Source organism: Pezoporus occidentalis, unplaced genomic scaffold, assembly GCF_034315485.1.
Source record: "Pezoporus occidentalis ecotype Australia unplaced genomic scaffold, CSIRO_AGI_Poc_V1 ctg11, whole genome shotgun sequence".
Taxonomy (NCBI): domain Eukaryota; kingdom Metazoa; phylum Chordata; class Aves; order Psittaciformes; family Psittacidae; genus Pezoporus; species Pezoporus occidentalis.
The window spans coordinates 12,486,581-12,511,778 of NW_026912886.1; the positions used below are offsets into that span (position 1 = coordinate 12,486,581).

The 25,198-nt window shown below is 39.7% G+C and overlaps 1 protein-coding gene across 3 annotated transcripts in view; it reads left to right on the plus strand.

The window, feature by feature from the left end:
• MCTP2 (multiple C2 and transmembrane domain containing 2) overlaps nucleotides 1–25,198 on the plus strand; it is a 123,939-nt gene that overhangs the window by 63,707 nt on the left and 35,034 nt on the right. For all 3 annotated transcript variants that reach the window (XM_062631365.1, XM_062631354.1, XM_062631372.1), the window contains 5 exons: nucleotides 12–114; nucleotides 2,090–2,192; nucleotides 11,931–12,032; nucleotides 12,762–12,836; nucleotides 13,627–13,746. In XM_062631365.1, the coding sequence (XP_062487349.1) occupies nucleotides 12–114; nucleotides 2,090–2,192; nucleotides 11,931–12,032; nucleotides 12,762–12,836; nucleotides 13,627–13,746 (503 nt within the window). The remainder of the gene's footprint in view (nucleotides 1–11; nucleotides 115–2,089; nucleotides 2,193–11,930; nucleotides 12,033–12,761; nucleotides 12,837–13,626; nucleotides 13,747–25,198) is intronic.

Here is a 25,198-nt window from a genome sequence, read left to right on the forward strand (position 1 = left end):
TCTTTCCCTAGGTAAAAGCGATCCTTTCTGTGTATTAGAGTTGGGAAATGACATGCTTCAAACACACACCGTTTACAAGAACCTCAATCCAGAGTGGAACAAAGTTTTCACATTGTAAGTGGATTGCTTTTGAAAACAAGCTGCAACACCACACAGCAGCTTAACTATAAAAGCTATTGACTTTGGGAAAATGCAAAGGTCAGGTTTAAGATATGTCATTTTTTTCATAGAGAGGATGTTAGAGAAATATCATCTATAACTCAATTAAAGACTTTTGCCTTTTACTAGTTCTTGCATGGAGTTTATTAATAGAAGTCATTAAAAGAAAAATTACTGTGATATTTATAGGAAGAATCATGACTAGACGTAATGGAGTCATAGCTGGATCCAAGAGATAATAGAAAGTAGAGACCAGATACTCGTGCCTACATTTTCCATAATTTAAAATAGAATATGTTTCATTGAACCATAGTAGAATTATTCTTTAATTTGTAAGCAAGCAGAAAATTAGAGCTCATGTTGTTCATGGTGTATCTTCTGAGTTTAAACAAGTCAAATTAGGGGCTTACATTTTTATGGAAATCAAATATTCTCTTCTATTCTTGTTACTTTAATTAAAAAAATGATAAGGCATTGTTTTTTGACAGCAATTTTTTCTAAAATCTTGTTTTATGCTGACAAATGTCTTTGTGAAGTGAGATGTGTCTCTAAGACTGTAGTAGTCTGTGGCAATGAAGACAACTGTGAGAGCTGGTACAGGGGTATTTATGATATTTGTACCTATCCACTGGAAGAACGGTTTAAGAATGATGAGCTTCTTGCAAAAGCAGCATTGATAAATCCTGGGCTGGATAAGAACATGATTAAAAGTATTTGATCTCTTTGATAGAAGTACTTTGCTGGATTTCTGTTTTATTCATGGGTGCAGCTGAATGCAAGCCTCTTGGAGACCTTTCCGTTACTTCACTGTTCTCAAGAAGCTTCCCCTCATCACTGTTTACTCTGAGATTGTGCCAGCAGATGAGTCTTCTTGGATGTTCAGCCAAGAAAATAAATCTAATAAGAATCCAAAATTATTTTAAAAGAACGTTTGTGTCTCTGCTTCCTGTGTGTCTCAGAAGTGTCAGCTCCAGGTTATTCTCCAACTTTCCTATTGCTGTTGTGTGGTTAGTCCAAGCATCACATCTGCAGAGCCAGGCAGGCTCTCACATCTTCCTTAGAGTTCTGCCATTTAAAAAGCTTTCAATTAATCACCTTAAAAGCTATTGATGTAGATTTCTTTTGGAGAAGAGTGGATTGCTTTGACTGGATGAATCTGTTTCAGCTGGAGCATTCAGTACCACCAGAGAGCCCTTCACATCATGTGCAGATTTTCTGAAACACACTTATCTGTGTGTGTCACTGTGGGGTTTTAGTATTTTACACCGCTGGTAGCTGTATCATATGGAAAATGATAATGTCTTGGAGTGGAATGTGGCAGTATGATGGCAGAAGTGGCAGGTTTCAGTATATTTTAAAGTTATAATGTCTTGAAAACATTGCGGTGGCTTGTCTGACACCAGATCGTATCACTGAACATGCTACAGCTTCTAGCTGGAGAGACAACTGGGAGCAACTCCTCCATGTTGCAGCATAGGTTCTGGGAGCTCTGAAATGACCTTCCTTTGGGGCAGAATGGCTGTATTAAGTTCAATGAAGTTATATATGTTTGTTTTCTGTATTATTTCTTTAGCGTCCTAAAGGCTGGATTTGAATTCAGCCCTTGACATCTCCCAGTCACCAGCTTTCTCTGTTGGAGAGCTGAGTTTTACACTGTTGGCATCACCAGTGCACAGAAGATGTCACTATTTGTGACCACCATTTGATAGTTACTTTCTTTACCTAGTTATGGGACTGAAACATGAGGAAAAAGCTTGGGGAATACCCATCATTTGATTCATTTTTGGGGGAATTTAATTAAAAGTTAATTTTATACTCCAAGGCAATACAAAATTAATTAGTAAAACAGTCTCCTCTGATCTTTGTGGAGGCTACAGTGTGCCTGTGTATTGAATGTTATTTTCTTATGTGTCTGCACTTTTTGTTCCAGCCCGATTAAAGATATTCATGATGTTCTGGAAGTGACAGTGTTTGATGAAGATGGAGATAAACCCCCTGATTTTCTTGGAAAAGTTGCCATCCCATTGCTGTCTGTAAGTTACCTTTGTGTATCATTCAAAAATTGATGGTTTTGCTGGGAAAGAGTTGCATTTCTTTTCTCCGTAGCACAAAGTAACACAGATTTAGAGATAAACAGGTTTTGTGATCTATATATGCCTAAGTTGGCAGTGTTTATAGTTCTCCTTAGTGTAACGAGCGTTGCCAACCCATTTTAGTACAAATTTGGTTGATTGGAAAGAAAATTGCAGAAGCGTCTGTACTTCATCAGTACTATATGCCATGTAGGTCTGAAAACATAATTGAGTTGTTCTGTATGTTTCCCCATCATCTTCTGAAGGTAACATTTTAAGCATGTCTTTGTTCTGTTTTGCTTCTTTTTACTCCAAGGAAGTAATTGCACATCACGGTAGAATTGACTAGAGATAGCTGTTGTTATTGGCACAGCTGAATAAAATTACCTAAAAGGGGTGTTTTCTACTCCATAGTGCTTTTAAAGACTGGTGGCTTTTGTTCTGTAAACAAATATGTGAAGAGTGAGCACTACTATGGGAGTATAAAATCAAAACTGGGAACAAAGCAACCTCAGGGGAAAGTCATTGCTCTGGAGACTGAGAGTTGAAGCTTTTACAGAAATAGCCAAAAAAGGTCAAGCTAAAGAGAAGGGAACATAAAAGGGCCATCAAGAGATATTAATAGAGAAATGGGGGAAAACAGCATTATGTTTGGTACGACTGATTTAATTTTGGAATAAGGATGTTAGTAATAGAGTGAGTAAACCAGATCAAGAGGATATAAACAACTCTGTGTGTATGTACAGTATCACAGAAGATTCTTGTAACTTTTTGGGTAATGTTTCGAAAGAACATTCTCGGCCGTGACTTTTATTAAGTCAATTAGTAGATGAGGCTTGAAACATCATGGGACTCGTGCTCTTATCAGTCAAGCTGTGTAAACACGTTTAACTGTGAGCATGGGGATTTCCTGAAATTTTGAGGCACTGATGTTTTACGGTAGGCTCCTTACACAGAGGAGGGTGTGACAGGTATTCATGCAGTGAGTACTGCCTTGATCCCTGCACAAACATTCATGCTTGCAACGTATAACATGGTTCGAGTGATATATGGAGTAGTGAGATGCTTTCGGTAATGCACAGTGTGATGCTCTGGGTAATAGCACTCTTGAGTAGGCAGGCAGTGAATCCTGATTGAAATTATAGAGTACAAAATCGCAGCATTGTTTTAAAACATCCCTGTGAAAGCATATTCACCTCTGCAGAAAGGCTGGCACGCATCTTTCATGGTTAAGGCAAGAGTTTGTCTTTCAGTTGTAGATGTGAGCTGTTGCAGGAAAGGCAGTGTTGCAATAATGGGTTGGTGGGGCTATGTGCTAGCAGAGATTGGAGAAACAGGATGTTTCTAGAGGGAAAGCAGAGCTCCCATCTGATCAAAGCATGCCATATAAGACCCATGGAGTCACCATAATTTAGGTAAGGGACCGATCAAGATCAGAGAGGGGAACTGCAAATATTTAATGTTTCCAAATAAATAATGAACTGCCCAGAAAGAATCTTGAACTGGTGTAGAGGGCATGATCTGAATCTAAGGAACGCTTTATAGTGGTAAAGAAATAGGCCGATGTACTCCAGTTTTGTTATTATTTTGTCTAAATAAGTATATTTCTTGTGTATGTGAATTAAAAGCAATGTGGCTTCTCAATCTCTTCACAAAAATATTTGTTTTCATCCACTGTGTGCTCTTTCCAAGTTATATGAAGTCCAGAACAGGGGAACCCTTGCATTTTGGGGGCTATAAAGAGCCTAAGCTATAGAGGCTGAGCAGTAAATACTGAGCTCTTGGTGCCCACACACTGTTGTGTGCTTTGCAGTCCTCTTCCCTCCGTGGCTTAGACGGCAAGTACTTGTTGTGGCTGGGGCTATTTTAGATTGTTTGTCTATTCTAGTAGCCTGAGTTGTCAATATCTCCAGTTTCAGAGCAATATTAGAGTCAGTTGGGCATGGAGGATGATTTGATGTTTACAGGGAGGAAAAAACCTCTTAACATCTTTTATTCCATTTTTGATCACTTGGTTAATTTTTCCCCAAGTCCTCATATCTCTGATGTTACTGGAAGAGAGTGGCTGGAGCAGCTGCTCTCCTGCAGATCCGGCGCTTGCCAAATGGTCTGCGTGATCGGCAGCAGGCTGTGTGGGCTCACAGTGAGAAGATGTTAGATTTGGATTTTCTGTTGATTTTATAGGCATTTGTCAAGTATCCCTTAGGAAGCATGTAACAAGGCAGAGGAGGGGAGTGCATGTGTGTGGTAATGTCCAAACTATTCAGGGTAGGATTTTTGTCCAAGGTTGGAGACAAAAAAATAAAATAGAAATTGTTTATGCTTTCCCTTGCCAACTGAGCTTCTTCCTTCCTGCCCAAACTTCTCTGTCTCCTATTTCAGTCAAATCTAGTGTAAATATATTCATCTCTGCTTCTGATTAAATAACAGTTTGCACCTATTAACTTAGTCTGATCTGAGAACTGCAATTTTCTAAGCTCTTTTTCTTTCTTGAAATGGGAATTTTGGTGCATGTTGTCAATATGACTATAAATTTGAATGTATCCTTTGAACCATTTAGATACATATACTGGAAGAGAGCAATAGTTAGACTCGAGGAAGCCTCACAAATCACATAGGTTTAATTTCTCTAGGTAATCAGGCCTAATATTTGACTTGCATTAAATTCTCTTTTGAAAATAGAAGTGCATTTGCCATTCCCCCCCTCCCTTTAAAAATGCACAAGTATGACTTGTGAGCTGTCAGCACATGAAGTAAGTTTACTTTGAATTGTTCATGGATGACTAGGTTCTTAATGAAAAATTGCCTTGAACAAAGTATACGTTCGGGGGATTTGAAATGTTTAATTAATTTGACAACAAACTTGGCTTGAATGTGTTCAGGAGTCTTACACTGACGTTTTGTAAACATGCGTACACCTTCGTTGCATTGACATTAATGCACAAATAACCTTACTGCACAAAACAGTGAAATTACTTAAACTTTTCATTCATCCTGGACTGTGAACTAGGCTTATTGCAGGCACCAGGTAAGAAACATAGAAAACTGGGCAGCATAAGGAAAGTTTCAAGGTATCGGAGGATGAATGCAATTCTTGCAGCCCAGAAAGCCAACCGTATCCTGAGCAGCATCAAAAGGAGCGTGACCAGCAGGTCCAAGGAGGTGATCCTGCCCCTGTACTCTGCTCTTCTGAGACCTCACCTGGAGCATTGTGTGCAGTTCTGGTGTCCTCAACATAAAAAAAGACATGGAACTGTTGGAACAAGTCCAGAGGAGGCCATGAGGATGATCAGGTGACTGGAGCACCTCCTGTATGAAGACAGGCTGAGGAAGTTGGGGCTGTTCAGCCTGGAGAAGAGAAGGCTGCGTGGAGACCTCATAGCAGCCTTCCAGTATCTGAAGGGGGCCTATAGGGATGCTGGGGAGGGACTCTTCATTAGAGACTGTAGTGACAGGACAAGGGGTAATGGGTTAAAACTTAAACAGGGGAAGTTTAGGTTGGATATAAGGAGGAAATTCTTTCCTGTTGAGGGTGGTGAGGCACTGGAATGGGTTGCCCAGGGAGGTTGTGAATGCTCCATCCCTGGCAGTGTTCAAGACCAGGTTGGACGAGGCCTTGGGTGATATGGTTTAGTGTGAGGTGTCCCTGCCCATGGCAGGGGGGTTGCAACTTGGTCCTTTCCAACCCTAACTGTTCTATGATTCTAATGATTCTATGAAACTTGATGTTCTTCTACAAACTTTATAGATGTGATGAAGCAGTATTGGATGAATACACATTTTGCTTTGTTTCTCATACAACTCTATTAATAATACACTGTAGGGATACTGATTTTGGTACCAGTATATCGAATTTGGGTGCCAGAGGGAGAGAAGATGACCATTTCCACCTCTGGACAGTTTAGGCTTTTGTACTAGAAACTGAAGAACCTGGGGAAAGGAGAAGTAGGGCAATAACTTCATTGCTTCAAGCAGGAAGTTTGATAGAAGTTTTGTTAGGTTTTGAGGGACTTGAACTGATAATCAAAGAAGTTCTTTCCATCTCTCTGCTCCTTTCTGCCCTAGATCTTAGTAAAAGCAACTGTGTTTTCTCTCTGTGAGGGTCTGTCTTTTTTGTTTTGCTTCAAGAGGCTCTTATCTCCTATAAGGCTGGAAGTTATTAGAGACATGGGAGCATATAGTGTGCTTCGGTGCATTTGAAAGCAGAGTATATCAAATATCCTCCACCTTTGAGTGAAGAGTTGTATCTCAGAATGGAATGTTTTTTTATCTGCTGGATTATCAGCTCAGAGAAGTCTTTAGCTGCACCCTCTTTTTTTCAGCAAACAGGAACAGGTCTATGAAATATTTTTAAGTGCCAAGCAAGGTTGGTAGACAGCGATCCACTGAAAACAAGTTGTATGTCTTTCGCAAGCTTAATTATCTAAAACACGGCCTGGATTCAGAGAGCAGACACCTGACAATTGCAATTACTTAGCACTTGACTGTAAGTGCACAGCCTTTTCCAGGAGAAAGCTTTAGAGTTTGTGAAAAGTGAAAATGCTGGTTTTATGTGATAGAGGCAGCTGGGAAGTGTATTGTCTGTTCTGACTTGCATCCCTACCATCAACCAGGAATTTTGGAATAGAGGAGAAAAAAAAAAACCAACCCAGTTCTCTTCCAGGAAAAAAATGACACTTTGTTCCTGTAATTAAATTCTCTCCCAACAGTGCACTCCTTACTGAAATGGTATCAATGAGAATGTTTTTCTTGAGTATCACCTGGTACCCTTCTGCTCCCAAGCTTTTCAGCTCGTCTTCAGACTGCCTGGAAGCACTCCTGTGGCTGCCCTGCTTTCTTTCAGTCCACAAGCTCCATATCTATTTGGTCTTTGGATATCAATCCTCTACCAAGAACCTCAATCTCTATTCTATTTTGGATCTCACAGAAGACTGGTAAAAGTAAAAATGTTTGGGACAATAGTTTTGGGATGAAAGAATGGGTGTTTTGTACAAAATAGAATCAGTGTGTATTGTGTGAGTAGGAAGAAACAAAACCTTCTTTATTCATGTCCAGGCGGATCAAATATGTGGCTGGCTTTCCTCTTTTCCTGGGGAAATATGTCCTTCGATAAGGGTAGGTGTGTTTCAAGACAAGCTTTATGTTGTTCAGGGCAAATGGTATGACATTGTGCATCAGCAATGAGCTCAAGCAGGAATATCAGAGGTCCCAGATGCTTCAGATGAATTACCCTTGGAGAGTAGCCATTACCCTTTCCACACGTCATGGGTGTTGATGTACAGAGGTTGGACCCAGTGTTCTTCTGTCAGATTATCAATATATGACATTGAATCTGCATCAAAGCTGGATACAGAGTGAAGTTTTCTTAAAATCAATGTAAAAAAAAAGCCACTAAACCATATTTCTTTGAGACAAGAGCAATGAAAAAACGCGCTTTGCTGCATAAGGGTCCTGTCTTCTCTGTGTTTTGTGTCATATCAATCTTGGCTTTTGCTATTTCATTAGAATTCCCAAGCGGTCAGAAGGTTGTTGCTTAATAGATTTAGCATTGGCTGGCTACATCAATACTGTGTTTAGTCACATTTGTTTTACTGGGAACATCTGTGGGAAGAGTTTAGCAAATATATTCATTCATTTGAAAGGAACCCAGTGCACTTTGGGCCTTGACTGTATGGTGGTCTCACAGTACCTGAACATCTCCTTCAGTTAGAGGCAACTTCTGGCAGTGCTTTGTCTGAAGTGCCTCTAGGTTGAAATACTTGCTCCACAAAGAATTTTAGCTTTTATTCCAACGGATAATTTCCTTTGCTTGGTCCTGTATGGAGAAGGGACTGTGATATAGACTATAGAATTTGTTCTGTGAAAATACTAATGCTGTTATTTTGTCTTTCTGGGTTGATTCAGAACAGGGAAATGTCCCAAATGTCAGAAATTCCCATGGGATGAAAATCTTGACCTTTTTTCTGATGGTGACCTTGCAAAATGAAGCGTGTCAGTGGGGTAGGCACTACTGTCCTTATGTTAATCACATGGTTATGGGCAATCTGGGTTGGTGATTGAGCCCCACTGTGTTGTGTGCTATTAAGAAGCTTTAAGAGAGTGCAGGCATTAGTGTTCAGTGAGGATATGAAACTTCATCAATAAAGGAATAATATTGATTATGTCTCTTGAAGGACCTCACCTGCAGATATTTTCTCATTTAATTTCAATATTCCTTTCCTTCCCTTTTCCCATAAGTAGATGTAAATGTTCATAAGAGGGACAGCCTCTTTTGGGCACAACTCTCAGGAATAATTGTTGAGTGAAATCCATGTGAGATCATCAGGTATAGAAGTAACCTGATCTCTCTGACATGGAGGTTCATGCTAGGACCCCAGCCCTGGCTGCTCAGCTTTTCCACAGCTGGAGAGGGCACTTAAACAGTCTTTGCAAACAACAGAGACTAGGGAAGAGTACCCAGAGACGAGAAAGAAATAGATCCAAAATGAAATTAATATGACTGGCTGTCTCTCAAGATTGAGAAAGATGTTGAACAGAATCTGAACTCTGACCCAAGAATAGCATGCAGCGAAAATATGGAGTATCAAAAGCTCTTTTGCATGTTTTCTTCTGGGCACGGTTGAGACATGCCCTAGTCTAATCTCCATGAAGTCACGGGTGTTAGAATTACCCTATACCTTTTGTTGAACTGCACTGGGCTAGCACGTTGCCAAAAGTGTAAGAGAGACTTTTGTTTGACGTTTTTTTCAGGGTTTTTTTCTTTTTATCCAAATGAAAACACGATGGAGAACTTGCCATTTCATAGCCAGTTCTTCTCTCTTCTGCTTTTTTTTCCCTCTGAAGAAGGTCAAAAGCTAGGATATCTGCATGAATGTTTAGTCTTAGGCTGAGTTGTAATTGCACATCTTTTAGCAGTCAAGTCAAACACATGGGATTAAAGAAGCCAAATGAAGCTGACTGTAAAACTGTATTTACTCTGCATTACTTTTTGCCCTGTTCAGTTTTAGAATAGCAGCAACAATAATAATGACACCATTTAAAACAGTGTCCAAAGCAACAAACAACCTCTGTTTCCAAATCCAGAGAGAGATGGAAGTTATTTGTTGCTGATGTGAAACTGCCTGTGTGAACGCACCTGCAAGCACACCCCAAATGTTTGATTCAGCTCCTGCTCTTAAAAAGAAGAGACTTTCCCCAGAGTCAGAAGCGTGCACTGAATTCAGAATACCATGATATCAGATCAGGACATTCTCAGTATGTCAGTATGACAGCAATTATTTTCCTTTTTCTACCAATTTAGCAGAATGTGACATTTTTTTCCTTGTTGGTTATGCTCTTGAAAGGTATAAAAAAAGCATACCCCATCCCAACAAGTATAAAGAGAACTTTCCCCTAGTTGTTGCTTCTAGGGTAATAGCATGAAATGTTATGAGAAATGTGTAACAAAAACATGGAAATTCAGTTACCAAATTAATAACTGGGAAGTCCAGAGTTATGCTGTTGTGTTATAGAATCATAGTCTCATAGAATAGTTAGGGTTGGAAAGGACCTTTTGATCATCCAGTTCCAACCCCCCTGCCATGGGAAGGGCACCTCACACTAAACCACGTCACTGAAGGCTCTGTCCAGCCTGGCCTTGAACAAGCACCTCCAGGGATGGAGCATTCACAGCTTCCCTGGGGAGCCCATTCCAGTGCCTCACCACCCTAACAGTAAAGAACTTCTTCCTTATATCTAAGCTTCCCCTGTTTAAGTTTGAACCCATTACCCCTTGTCCTGTCACTACAGTCTCTAATTGAAGAGTCCCTCCGCAGCGTTCTTACATATTTATATACATATATATATTGGATACCTAGATCTCTGCAGGCATCCTGGGAACAATGTATATTCAGTCCTGTTGCTGGGGAGTTCATGAATCAAAGCTCAGTCAAAAACTGCTACTAATGGCATCCCCTTGGACCAAGGAGTAACAACCCCAAATCAAGTCCTTCAGGCCCTGTATCTCTGCTATCAGTAAATCCATTTTTCAGTTAATTTGGGAAATTGAATGAGATCTTTACTTCCAAATAAGATTTGTTTTGGCTTTATTCAGTAGCTTTTACAAGTATTTTTGCCATTGCTTAAGGGGGAAAAGAATCAGGTGAAATAGCAGGATTCTTTATGATGGGCTGACAATACTGTATATGGCAGTTGTCCTGAGGACCTTCTGATGTCAGACTGTTTGGCCCTAGAAGAGAATCCACTTCAGCAGCTCTTCTGTCTTGGGGCTGCAAGTTATCTGAGCCTGCTGGTCTGCATAATAGTTTTTTACTTGCCCGTTTCTTGGGAGCCGCAGCATCCTTTGCTGCCGGCTCCAGCCTGGTGTGTACTCTCTGGCAGTGAAAGCAGAGGTGCTTTGTGATTAGTTTAGTGCAGTGCCTATTATTGTTGTTATTTATTGTTATTAAATAAATTCCATATATGCTTGCATAACTGCCAGCATCCTGTTAAGTAAAGCTTTGGATAAGAGCATAGTTAAAAGCTGGAGTTCCTGGTTGGATACCACTGAGGTTGTGAAGTTGTTCCTTATGGATCCCTCTTCTAATTCTTAGCCAGTAAAACCCATCTACCTTTTGATGAGCTATTTGGTACAGAAAGGGTGGAGCAACACTGGGAAGGAAAGTGACCTTTCCCTTGTCTCATGAAATCACTTGGTTCCCATTATGCTGTTTTTTTTTTCCTTACTCATTTCTACCATGGTTTATATGAGTGCCTCTTCTAAATGCCAGAGCAGCAATAGCCATTTTAAATATGGTTGCAATTTCATGCCCCCAGATTTCCTCTGTTATCTTTAATCTTTGATCATTACAGTCCCTGAATGTAGCTTTTTGGTAAGCTGCAGTTTTTATGTTACTGCTGTTTGGAATTAACTGGTCTGCTTCCTAAAAAGCCAAATGTTTAATCAATACATATCCTACTGTGTATAATAAATACATTTCTGCCATCACTTTTTGAAGAGAGAATGCTTTTCATTTGAGCCAAACAGTTTACAAAATGGTGAGGGAGGTTTTTTTTGTTGGTTATTTATATTTTTTAGAGATGTATAATGAGATGGATTAGAGCATAGAAATGGTATTGAAATTCAGGGGTAGGGTGGGGAGAGAAGTCTTCTACACAAATTAGTTAATTCTGAGCATTTGTTACATTAGCATTTGCTCCACTTAAGCTGATCAATTTCTTCGCATTGCGTTTGTTTCCTGGATAATAATTTGGCAACCTAATAATAAACTAAGCACGAAGAAGTGGGTTTGTGTACTAGAGCATGCAATAGGCAGGTAAGTTGTTGGTCGTGGCTGTTTTCCTGAATTTGGGAAGAAAAAAATCCCATTTTAAACCTGTAATAATGGAGGCTGATTACTTCTCATCAACTCACTGGCTTGCAGGGCAGAATTTTTATTGCATGCACTGCTCTACTATAAAGTACAAGGTCTGTCAATTAAAGTTGGACCATAAGAGATTTAATCTGCAATTTTATAGGTCTCTAATCCAACGGTTGTTTTGTATTTCAGGCTTCGAGTCTATTATCAGGGTTTAGGGGAGGGTTTTTTTGGTGTGCTTGGGAATTTATTTATTTATTTACTTGTAGTGTCTTTAAATTATATTGTGAATTACAGCTGGGAAAATATTGATGCTTTTTCTTTTCCCCCTCCCCAACTATAGATTAGAAACGGTAAACAAAGTTGTTACACGCTGAAGAATAAAGACTTGGAACGTGCTTCAAAAGGAGTAATTTACTTGGAGCTGGATGTCCTGTTTAATCCTGTAAGTTGAAATAGTTTGTCTTTGCTTATCGCTGCTAAGAAATGTGTCAATCTGCAAGGACAAGGGTGGGGGATGATGCTTTAGACACTGGGCGCTAAGCAAGGTAAGTCCTGACCTGGTTGTATCTGGTGGCGGGTAGGTATTACTGGGACATCAGAGCTCTGGGATGGCCCTTCCAGTGGATGGGGGCAATATGGGGTATTTTTGGACTGAGAAGTTACCGTGAGTGCCTTAGGAAGGAGGTGCTGATTACTGCACACCACAGCTTCATTTGCAACAGCTAAAAAAGGGCTTAATCTTTAGTATATTATACGTTACTTTTAACACCTCCTTCCTTCCCAAAAAAGCTGACCCGTGATGCTCTTTCCAGGGTGTTGACAGGAAAATTAATGAGGCATGGACACATTGTGCTTAGTTTTTAGGTGGCTGAGTCGCTCTCAATTGTTTATGCCCTACAGTCTTTTACCAAGTTAAATCCTATTTATTAAGGCCACCGTGGACGGCACCACAGCTCTGCTCATGCTGAAGTGACTCCAGCCTTGCCCAGTTTAACTCATCCATATTTTTCCTAGCAGCTCCTCTGAAGTTGCTGAGAGGCTGAAAAGAGTGAAAGATTCTGAAATTCCTAAACCAACATGGGAGATACAAAGCTGAAATAACACACTCAAAGCTACATGAAATATATTTTCTTAGTAATAATTATTATTTTAATGACTTTTTTTTTTTTAGATAAAAGCAACTATTAGAACATTCAAGCCCCGAGAAAAGCGCTTTACTGAGGAGAACCGCAAATTCTCTAAAAAGGTGACAATTGTGTCTGGGCTAAGCTCTCGCATCGGTTTCGGAAACATTTGAATTGCTGTAGCAAGGTTGCAAGAACAAAACCTATTTATGCATAAAATGCCGAACACGTGTAAATTCTGCGTATTTCTGTATGTATTAAAAGGTTTGTTTGCGTTAACATGAAATTGCTTTCTGATCTAGTTTGCATCAGTCGTTCTGCCTCATGCTTCAGAGCGGGGGAAATGATAGATGTGGATGTAGCATAGTTTGTAGCACCTGAAGCTCAATAAGAGCCTCATTCCCCCCTTTGGGAGGGAAGAAACCATGTCTCAATTAGTTATTTTAAAAGTCGATGTGATTTTAGAACAATGGCCATTATCCTTTTGTTAAGTAAAGGTGCCTTATAAACAGGCTAAAATTCCCCATTTTTTCTATGGACTAATCCGAAACATGTAGAGAAGAGGTTGTTTTGATTACGTTCTCTTGGGCCCTTTTCCTTGCTGTATTTTGAGAATGGAAGGGGAATGAAGGTAGGTTTGCATTAGTGTTTTATTTAGTTTTGGCATCAAGATGTGCTTTTTCTTTTTTTTTTTTTTTAATAAGGGATAAGGAAAACCTGGAAGGTTTGGATGTAATCAAAAAGCAGACAGGAGCTGGAGTGTGTCTCTGAAATAGAGGCTTTATTTGTAATATGTGCTCTGGCATGCATTTGTAGCTTAAATTATCCCTGTTTCTTGAAGCAATAGTAGGATATTAGAGTGTTTGATTAAACTCTTCTCCTCCTCCCCTCCTCCCACTCAATATTTATCAGATCTTATCAAGAAATGTTGATCGTGTGAAAAAAATCACCATGGCAATATGGAATACAATACAATTCCTTTGGAGCTGCTTTCTCTGGGAGTCCACGGTAAAGAGCGTGATAGCATTTGTGGTAAGTGGATTTCTTCTTTTATTGCATGAGGCTAAGTGGTATAAGATCTCGAGTGTTACCATGCCTTCGTCTCCACCGGCATAAAGCCCTTTATCGTTTGCTGTCATTGGTATTTTGTAGCTATGTGACTTACAGGGCTGAGGGTTTCAAGGCAGCTTGGCCCACGTTGGGCCTGATGGACACAGAAATTAGACTGCCAGGAACAGCCTTTCTTTGCTTGGTGCAGAGATGTTCACTAGCTGGCGCCAAGGATGCCCATGGGTGGGTGATGCCACCCTCCAAAGGCTGTGACCGTGAGGTGGCTCTGGAATTGTTTTATTTTTAAACATGGCAACTGGGCGGTAGGAAAGGGAGGAGGTGATGGCCACTAGGGTGATACAGGGAGATGCCTTTGATATGGATGATGCAGTGAGCTGATGGGTCTTGTCCATTCCATCTTCTACTGCAATGAGGCAGCAGTTTGCTAAATGTTATCAATGCCTGCTATGCCTGCATCCCTGTGGCAGATCTGTTCATTTGATGGTAATAATACATTGCTTTGAAATAAATTAAAAGGAAAAAGCTGGTCAGTGAGTTCTGCTGTGCTCTGCAAACAAAAAGCCAAGTTCTCCACCTGCCTGTCCCACTTTTCAGTTCTCTCCTTTTTCCTCTCGGTAGTAAACACCCCATTCGCAGTTTTCACATAATCCACTCAAGCACAAAAAGGTTTTGCCTGCTTTTTATTCTGCAGTGTGACATTTTCTTCATGCTTGAAATGTTTGGCATGCCATTAAAGGTTGCGAAATCGTTTTGTGGCGGTCCAGCCTGCAGAAAGAAAGTTTTTTGAGTTGAGTGTTTATTAACCAATATTACAGTCACATCTCCAAGATTTTCTCCCCCTTTTACTGTCTGTGAATTATAAGCTCCTTAAGGGCTCTTCTGAGGAAAACACTTCAGTGTATTTGCTGTAGATGAGTAAAGGAGACCATCCCTGATTGAAAGAACGTCCAGAGCAAAAGCAGAGGAGATTTCTTTCACCCTGCAGGTTAGAGGGATGATTGGTACATGAGAGTAGGTAGGATGAGAGGGCCTTTTCATTGTATTTTTTTAATTCCTGTTGCTCAAAGCTGATTTAGATCATATCTAAAGTTAATGTTCAAGAGCTGGGAGAGAGCCGAGTAGCTGGTACCTCGCTGAACCAGGTATGGCTGTGCAAAGGGAGGTCCATAGTTGTGCACAAGGGAATAGGATGGTCATCCACACTGGGGCTGGAAAGGATGTATGTAAAATGCCGGTGTTGATGTCCTACCATCACTGTACAGCAAGAATCTAAGCACATGTTTAAGAGATTTCCTTTTAAGAGATTTTGCACCTAAATGCTTGTGAAGTTGCAGCTGTGAAGTTCAGTTTTCTAGACAGGAAAAGTTTGGAAGTAGTGGAGAGGCAATAAAATAAGAAGGTGGAAAAGTGGGGCTACAGAAAAAGGAATCGATTCACGGTGAAAAGAAGGATGAGCAAGTTCCACAGTCCAGATTATTAACATCTTTACTGGATACCATAATACTGCTGATTTCCTGAAAGAAAGTGGGTAATGGGAAAGAAATAAAAATACATGACTCTAAGAATAATTACCGCAGGTTTCTTTTACAAACCAAAATGTCTGTCTGATTTTTTCCACATGGAAATAATTCAGCTCTGGCACTTAAAATGAAGTGCTAATTATGTATCTCCCTCTCACTATTTCGAGCATGTGTGTTTGTAGTACTGAAAATACGCACACAGCGTGGTAGGTGCAGCATCCCTCCCTGCCGCAGTCTGTGTGTAAAACCCACTCTTAGCAGGTTAAATAAAAGGTGTGCCAAATATTGCATTTTTAAAATCTTCATTCCCCAGCCAACAGCTTCTATATGCCTTCAGTACCTGGCTGTGTATCAATCTAGCCTGTACCGAATGTGTCATTATTGATGATCCACTTGTGCCTGATACTGAACACCAGAGGCAATGAAGATGCATAAAGCTTCTGACCAGTTTTTCAGCTGGGTTCATGAAACCATGGCTGGTAGATTAAGTGCCAGCCCTGAAAAACCATAAAATGCCCTTTTATTTGCCTTTTTTTCTTACAAACGTTGTCTGTTGCGCCATAACCCAATAACCCATAACGGCAATAACCATTGTGACCATATTCTACATGTTTCACTTATCTTCATTGTGATAATCACAGAGTTTGGGTGGTCCTTAGGACCTTCCCCCCTGTTGTATTGCCTTTGGTTTCCCTCTAGAGGTAGCCCTTGACCATTCCTCAAAGGGGGAATTAAAGGGAAGGAGGAGAAAGAAGACAAGCAGATGGTATAATCATGTGAACCTTGTTTCTTAAGCAATCAGGCAAAACCCACTGCTGGACAGAAGGAAATATTTGTGAGCTCATCAGAGCATGGCAATAGGCAAGGACACGGTATCTTACACCTTTCTGTTTTAGTCTTCATTACAGCGCACCTCCCTCCCTATTAGTGCTGACAGCTCGTGTGTGTATGTGTGTGTGAGAGAGAGACAAGGACATTAGCTACTACTTCTGGGTGCACAAAAGAGGAACAGATAAAGAGGGAGGAAACAGGCAGGATGCAAGTGAATGAGAAAAACACTATTACCATGTTTTCTCATTTATAAGAGACATCATCCCAAGATAAATTTCTTTATTAGTTTGTTGTTGTAAGAAGAGACAATCCAAGAACATGTGAGTAGATACATGTTTTTTGCTATGAAAATGAAACCATGTTTTTTCATCAGCATTCTGTGATTTTAATCGGATGATTTTTAAATCCAAGTTGTGTAGGGACAGAGAATGCTGGTTGGGCCTGCTCAGGCACAAATAAAATCAGAGATTTTTCAGGTTTAGAGGTTTTAGAAAATGGGTTAAAAAGGAGGTGAGGTGAAAGGCAAAGTTTCACTTCTGGTGATGTTCGCACTGTGCACACAGGGTTTGGGGCAAATTGGCACACAAATTGTAGATAAAACATCCTGGGGTTGCAGGAGAGCCATACGCAGGTTTTCAGGATTCTCTCTAATCATTGGTCTGGTGTGCAAAAATGGACACATGGTTTTGCACATGCCTGGGAATATTTTGAAATGCTGAAAGTGTTGCCTCTAGAGTTAATTGTGTTCATATCCCCGGAAAGATTGTAAAAGACTTAGACCATGTGTTCTCCATCAGTTCAGGATTTGGTGGGATTTGTAGATTTTTAAGACCAAAATAGTTCTTCAAGCATCCTACTTTGTTTTATTTTGAGACAACTACCTCTGTATTCAAGCTGATACGTTGTGTTTTGACTGCAAAACTTCTCTCAAGTATCTTTATTATGAAGATACCCAGAGACATAATCTAATACATCCCTGTTTGTTTTCTGCTCCTGTGCGTTATATTTTTTCATATCCTACTCTGGACAATTTGGTCCCAGTTTCCAGGGTGAATGTTGTGTTTTTAGCCTCGTCCTCATCATTCCTTCCTTTTGCCACACCTTTCTCCGTTGAGGCATCACTTCCACGCTGTGTTACTAGTGTCCAGAACGCTGGAGCTGCGTGGTGAAATGTGCCTAGAGGAATGTCTGCTCCAAGTCATCCTGTACATCTGTGTGATTATAAGCTGTTTCTTTTTCTACTTGTGCATATAGAAACTCATGTTCTTACCTTTCTCATAATTTTAAAACCAAATTTCTGGTCCTTTCTTCCACATGCAAACACTCCCTGCCTGCTCTGTTTCCCCTTCTTTGCTGGTCACGGAAGTTAAGTCCATAATAACCAAAACATTCTTGCTGCACAATATGTATTTTAAAAATATTATAAAAGTTAATTTTAGTCACAGAATGATTTTCCTGAGGAATTATGCATCATTGCACATTGTGCTTCTGATTTTATACAACATAATTACACCTTCTATTGACAGTTTTCTCTGCATTAATGGTAATTATGCCATTTAATGGAATTACAGTAATTGCATTAAAAAAATATAATCTGGTGCAAATTAAAAGGATATATTGACTGCAGTTTTTACTATCATATGTATTTTTTTGTTGAAGTTTGCTTTATAGTTGCAAAGGACATTGGCAGGAGCAGGGGAACAATGGGTAACCAGCCACCTCAGCACCTCCAGTATGAGTGGCAATGCTTGCTGCTGGTGTGCTTCATGGTCCCTGCACACTCACCCATGCCAGCATGCTTCATTTTTACTGGCAGCATTTCCCATTATATCGGGTTTAGGTTTCTTGCTAATCAAGGCTGCTGCCAGGGTTGGGTACAGGTGGGAGCTGTTTTTCAGGCTAATTCCTAGCTGGTAGCTCAGGCCAGCCAGACAAGGAATGCAGCATACACAGGCAGTTTGCAGTGCCATTGCAGTGTGTCCGATAATTGGTTTATGATGGGTTAGTACTGGGAGGAAAGGAAGGAATACGTGGAATATGTGGTGATGCAGCAAAATGTGTTGGAAATACAGAGTTTCTGGTGAAACCAACTGCAGTTGTTTCATGGTGGGCAGCTGGGAAAAATTAAAGGCATAGGATTACTTGGAGCAGTTTGGGTTTCCCAAAATGCCAGCTGACGCAAGAGCGGGGAAGGCTTGGGGGTTGTGGGTGCTCAGCAGAGCTGCTGGGGGTTTTGGATACAGCAGGAAACCCAAACTTAAACTTTTGGGCTCCCTGCTGCAGAAGTGAGATTTTGGCACCTTCTCCATTAAGAACTCCAAAACTTTTTAAACCCAGAGAAATGTGGAAGATGCTCCCTTTTCAGGGTCTGGGCTGTGGGAACTGGAAGCCTGAGGAGTCATGGGGCAAGCTGGGTGAGGCTGCTTATGTGTGCATTGCTGTGCCAGTTTGCTTCAGTCCTAATACAGGATATCAGCAGAGAGATGGGTTGGAACGTGTAGCCCATGAACTTGTGGGCATCTGTGTGTGTGCCATTTAACATGCTGCGAATTAAGCTTGCAGTATGTGAGCTGGGTCCTGTTTCAACTCTACTATTAGAGGAGACACCAACCATCTTATTAAACATGAACAATTTTGTTATCCATGTTGAGCTGGGCTATATTTATACTGATGATTTACAGGCAAAAAGCCATTAACTTGTTGACAGTGTCCTCTAAAATCGCTAATTGTGTGTATCAGTAAGCGGATAATATGCTTTTCCCTCAGGAAAGATGTTCGTTAACTGAAAATCTAAGTCTTCTGGGTTTACTTGGGGTAAACCATTCATTCTGCATGTGCACAAGTGTATCCTGCATGTTATGGTTAGGCTTTCCCAAGAAAAACACAAAATGTTCCAGTCCTGTTTGTACTAAGCATAATTCAACCCTGGACGTGACAACAATGTATGGGTAAAACATCCTGTATAACTCCTGCATTGTTTTGCAAGACTGTTTTTTGTTTGTTTGTTTGTTTGTTTCCTTGATGGGAGGGGAATTATAGATCAGTAAGAGGAAGTTCTTGGGACAAAAGTTGAAGAGGGCATATGAGGAAATCAGTGGGGCAGGGAGAGCAGTAACAGCTATGAAACCCAAACAACTTAGTATTGAGGCCAAATCGCCAAGCATCTCTTGGACCTCTGGCCAACCAAGCAGAGAGCAGAGGTTAATTTTAACTGAGACTTTGCTTATGATCTACCAATAGATGGGATTAATTCAATCTTCTATAGGGTGAGGATGGAAGATGTGTGCATACGCAAGCTTCCCGAAGATCTTTCGTCTTTTCCCTATGAATTGTCTGCTAATTTTGAACAAGTAGTTCCCTGATACAAAGTGCAAACCACCCTGCCATGACTACATGTGTAACTGATGACAAGGGTGCAGTCTTTTTTTCTCCCCCCTTCTTTTTCCTCCTCATAGCTGAAGACAAAATATAAATCATTGTTCTCAGACCATTTGGGAACAGCATTAAAGTAATGGTAGATTAAAATGTCTCCACATTAAAAAGCTAAATAAAATGAATAGATGTAATCCTAAAGTGAGAAGAATGAGTATTCTTCAAACACTGAATAGAAACTTGGAAAAAGCTTTAAAAAGAAGAAAAAAGTATTAATGCAAAAGAGATGGTCTTTACTTCCGCTTTACTGTAGAGCTTTTGCTAAGGGCTTTTCTCAGCCTGTTTGCAGCTTGTGTTTTGCTACAGTTTTAACGAAGCAGTCGGCAAAAGGACAAAATGCAGCTCATATTTAAATAGGAGAGGTGTAAAATAACACTCTGCTACAAAAATTTGTTCATATTTAAGCCCGGAGCTGGTGCTGGAGGAGCAGTGAAAGGCAGGGTTTCAGGAATTTGACCTAGTAAGTAATTCTTCAGAGCCCCTAACATTTCCTCCCTTCTGTAAATCCCTGGCAAAGGCACATCCTTAAAATGATTGCCTCAGACGGCAGTGAAAAGGCTGGATCAGAGGCATGTTTTCATTCGGAGCTATTAGATCCCAGTAAAAGCATTTTTTCTAGTGACGGAGGGAACGTTTACATCCTGCTTCCTCCACACTGCTCGTGGCAGTGCCTGTGAGAACGCACCATTTGTGCATGCAGAGCGTTAGGAGCACGTTACCTGACACATGCGAGTAGCTGCTCAGATGAGAAACAGACTTCTCTAGACAATTAAAGGAGCTGCTTTTACCCTTCTCCCAGCAATTTTTACATGTCCAGTATTATTCTTCTGTGGTTGAGGAGAATACGATTTAAGCTTGAGATCCCAGGCTCTGCTTTGCTGCAGCAGTTAAAATTCCTGGAATAGCAACAGTAATATTGATGATGCTGAGAGACACACAGCAAAGTAAACACATGTTATTTCCAGCTCTTTCAAAAATGCAAGAACAAACAAGGACAAAGTTAATAGGGAAATAACCACTTAGAAGCTTGACAACACTATAAACAAGATTTAAAAAAGCAAAGTTTGAAGCTTTGGAGTCTGGGTGAGGTGGAATTGAGCAGAGACCAGTACAAATATCCCTTTTAACTTTGAGAAGGATAAATGGTTGTATGTTTCCAGCTAAGGGGTTTTAGGGATTTGTTTTTTTTTTTACCAGTGAAATATTCCAAAATAAATAAAAATAAAAACAAAACTATGTTTTGCATCTGAGGACTAATACCCATTTCCTACAGGTATGCTTAAACAAGGCACTTAGTCTGTATAGAGAGGCCCTTGCTTTTGGGGCTGGGGAGCTTCCTTTTAAATTAAGCTTATGCTGTGCTCATATTTTTGAGCAATAGTAGTGCTTTCTGTGCTGTGTACTTGCATGCATCACATAGGGATGATTCCCTCAGCCCTGGTAATGAATCAGACCTAAATCACTGCCTCTCACTCTTCAATTGCATTGTGTTGTTTTTAGTTGATGATAAAGCCTTTCAATATCTCAGTTGTGTGTGTTTATAGCCAAAATAGTCAAGTAAAAGCTCAGTCCTGCTGGAGGATAAGCCTGAGTATAGCTGGTCAGCAGGAATGTGTATGCAGGCATCCAGTAAAGAATTAAAGCAATGAGAAGGAAATTCAGCTTTGTTACAATATATAGATGTATCCCAATAAGGTGTCTCTGTTAAAATACACATCTCTATCTAGCTATCTGTCTCCATAACCGGATTATAAATATATAGTTTTCATCTGTTTGGCTATTGAATGAATGCCCACAAAGCCAAGCCCAAACGTGCAAACATTTTATCTAATTTAAAAATAATGTAAAAGGGTTCTTTATAGGTAAAACTTGAACTGAAAGCATCCTCAAATCCTTCAGCCTGCCTTTATGCTCAAGTTGTGACCCGTTGGAGAACTCTGCTAGGCACTTGCGTTTCCAGCTAATTTGATATTGCCTTTTTTTTCCTCCCCTGGTTGAAGCTTTGTCATTTGCTTCGAAGCTGTCATTTGTATTAGTCTCCCTGGCTGATCTTTTTGGGCTCTCGTCAGGTGGTGTATGTTCTCCATTGTCTGCCTGGTCTTGGCAAGCTGTAGGTCCTTTTATTGCCATATGACGTGGGCGTGCTTGCAGCAGTAGCCTGTAATTATACCCACCACAGGTGACAGTTACAAGAGAGCTTTGGTAATAATTTTAGCTGCCTGATCTGATGTTTATGAAGAGCGAACCCTCTTTGTGGTCTGGCTGGAGTTTCCTATATTGTTTTGTACTTCAGCTGTTTGATTTCTGAAGCTTTTTTTATTAACCCCTAACATATAACGTCTTGTGTCTTTTGAAGTTCTGAAGTTTTGTGATAGATTATTGTTGCCCTTGTGCTGCTTTGTATATTGTCCTATTTATTTTTTGCATATCTTGTATTTATCTTGCTTTGTCTGGCAGGGTAAAAGCCTGTTGCTGGTTTTATTTGTGTATTTAAAATAGCTGAACTCCTGTTTCTAACCACTCGTTGGTAGATATACCGTGTTCTTGCTCTGAAACTAATCGCAGATTAACATTTAATTTTACATATATATTTTAATTTTGACTGTTATTTAAGTATTTTATGAAACATCAAATTCGCTACCCATGAAGGCAGCGCTGGTTCTTTTACTCTCAATACAATTGCATAATTTGCATAAGCCAAAGGTGAATTTAACTCACAATTCTTACTGTTACCTTACAAACCTTCATCCTGATGTTAGGAATTTGCTACAAGAAATTGTGGAAAAGGTTGAAATGCACAGTACCTGCAGAGAGGCTTTTCTCTTGTATTTCTTTTTGCAGTTTGGATTCTTTAGAGGAACTTCGCATTAAATGTCTTGCGCACCTTCTGAATCTGTGAGAAAGCAGTAATTTGTAATTCTTACCAATTGACTGGCAGGCTGGAAAACAAGAGGAATTTATTTGTAACCATTTGCTAGCTTATGTGGTCCTGAAGAGACCTGTGTTCCATATCAGGATCCAGTAATTTGTATTTTCCCAATTTTCCTGTTGCCTTTCTGGAAAGTTCACTTTATTCCTAGATTAGAAATTGCATAAACAAAGATGAAATTAGTATTCTAAGGTTAATGATGCCACATCTGTGTGAGACTCATGAAACAGGGGTGTGAGAGAGAAGCTATTTACCCACCACTATTAGAAATACCAGAATTTGAGAAGCTTATGTGTAAAATTCCCAGAGTTTGGCACAGAATTGCACTATGCAAGCTTGATGGAAAAAGGCATTCAGCTCAGCCCAACCAAAAAAATAATAAAGGTAGGAAACCCATAGAATCTATTATGCAAAGGTATGTATTACAAAGTGGAATTATCATTAAAAGTAAGAATTCTTCTACTTAGTGTGCTCTTTTCCCCTAGAACCGCAGGTGTATTGATTTTTTTTCAGTCAGGATCTACTTGGTTTTGTCTCATTATTCACATTCCTTTGACCTGGCACCTCTTGGAAAGTACTTTAAAGCACTGAGTTTTACAGGAAGGTTGTAGATGTTAACTGTTATCTCCCTTGTCATTGGTGGAACAACCCTGTCAGTATTTTGTGTTTCTTTTCTTCCCTTTTATTTTTTTCTTTTTAAAAAAGGCAAATCCTTTATTTTAAAATCCAATGCAAGCTTAAAGCGATGCATTCCCTTGAAACATAAATGCAAGTTTAATCATTATTATCTATATTTTAGTTTCTTATGAGGGAATAAGCAGAGATATATCCGTAGGTGGTTTAAATCACCACAACTCCATTAACTTTCAGCAAACTGATGTTACTTTTAGCATCACTTAAAAATCTCCATACTCCTTTTGGGGCAACTCCTGTGCGAGTTGGAACAGCAGCTTTTCTGAAGAGGAAGAAAATCCTGTAGGTGGCGATGGACCCTCACGAATGAGCCAGCTCTGGCTTTTTCAGGCTTTTGTCAGCTTTTTCTGGCAGGTTTTCTTTTTCTTGCTTGAACTCTTTTATTTTTAATTTAATTCACCCATTCTCCCAGCGCTTAATCTAACACTAGTTGCAGAAATCGTGACAACTGGAAGAAATTTCCTATTTGAAGGTAATGCAACATTTTGGGTTTATGATGGAGAGAGATGCACCTTGAGGGGTTTCTCTTAAGGCTTTCCTCTTCTTGTGGGGCTTTTTTGGATGTTTTTATTTGAAATAAGAAAGAGTTGGAGCCTTTACAAGATCTGAAATAAAAGGGGATTAGCACAGAAGCTACAGAGCAAATCCATTTTTTAAAAGCCTGTTCTCTTTTAGTTTTACTTTCCTTCACTAGCAACAAAGATGTGCTTTGACTTAGAGGCTAGTCTTAAGCAACCAGGAAGTTCTTGGGTTGTTTAAGGATAACAATAATAACAAAAATACCCTAAGTTAGGATATGTCACTTCCATTATTTTATTTATTTTTTTTCTTTTTAGCATTCATTAGGAAATAAAGCTGGAACAATGGGATTATTGAAAAATCCCAGAAATCTGATTAACAAAATCTGTACTATTAATTATTAATAAATTTTACTACTGCCACAGTAAAGGATTACACCGGTACCAATAGTATCAATAGAGCTTTACTTCTTGAAAATTGAATCTGTTATTCTTGTGACATCCACACTGTAGTCAAGCTTAACTTGCTTTGAGGTGGGGATTTTTTTGTTTGTTTTCAAGGCAGTGCTGTGATTTTCAGAAGTGTTAATAAGTGTGTAAAGCATGTAGTGATTTGTACAAGTCTAATACGCTGATTTATTTTAGCCTTAACATTACCCATGTAAAGTCAGCATGTTTACTGAAAGATGAGTTCATATGTGAGCAAAAGTCTCCACTAAACAGCCTTTATTTACTCTACTAGCTCAGGTTCAGAACTTTCTACTTGCTTTTTGGGAGAAGTCGCTGTCTTCTGTATGTCCCTTCAGCTTTCATCTTTTAATGGAACAGAGGAGCTGCACAGCTCTGTATCAAAGCCAATTGTCAACTTTCATTAGATGCATTCTATTGTTTGTTCGGATCAGAAATAACTGCATTACACTTTGACTTTGAAGGCTTGTTTGTTTTTAAATGTACTAGGTATATGTGACCTTTTTGTCATTGTGATGCACTTGGTTTGGCAAATCTGAGATACCCATTTAAACAGCAGCAAAAACTATTTTTAATTCAGGTTCTTCACAAAAGGCACTTTTTGGAGGCCTAGAAAGGTAAAACAAAATCCAGCAGCTAATGCAAAGCATTGATAGGCTCATACAAGTATTGTTAGCTAGCACTGTCCCTCAAATAGACTACACAGGGGGAAGAAAACCCACTGCTTAGTGGGACTGCAGCAGTGGGCAGGAATCCAGTTAGCTGGTTTTAAAACCCCATTATGCATTGTCCATATGAGAACAGTTCAGATGTGGCCTCTCTCAGAACATGATGGCAAATAATTCTAATTCCATTTAGAAAAAATAGCACTGAGCAAATTTTCTTCAAATGTTTAGAATATTAAATGGGGAACTGCATAATTGATACAGTGATATTACCTCTTTTTTTAACCAAAGATGCCCATCATGAATTAGATGATGACTTGTGCTAGCACTTAAGAAAACTTCCCCAGATACTTCCAT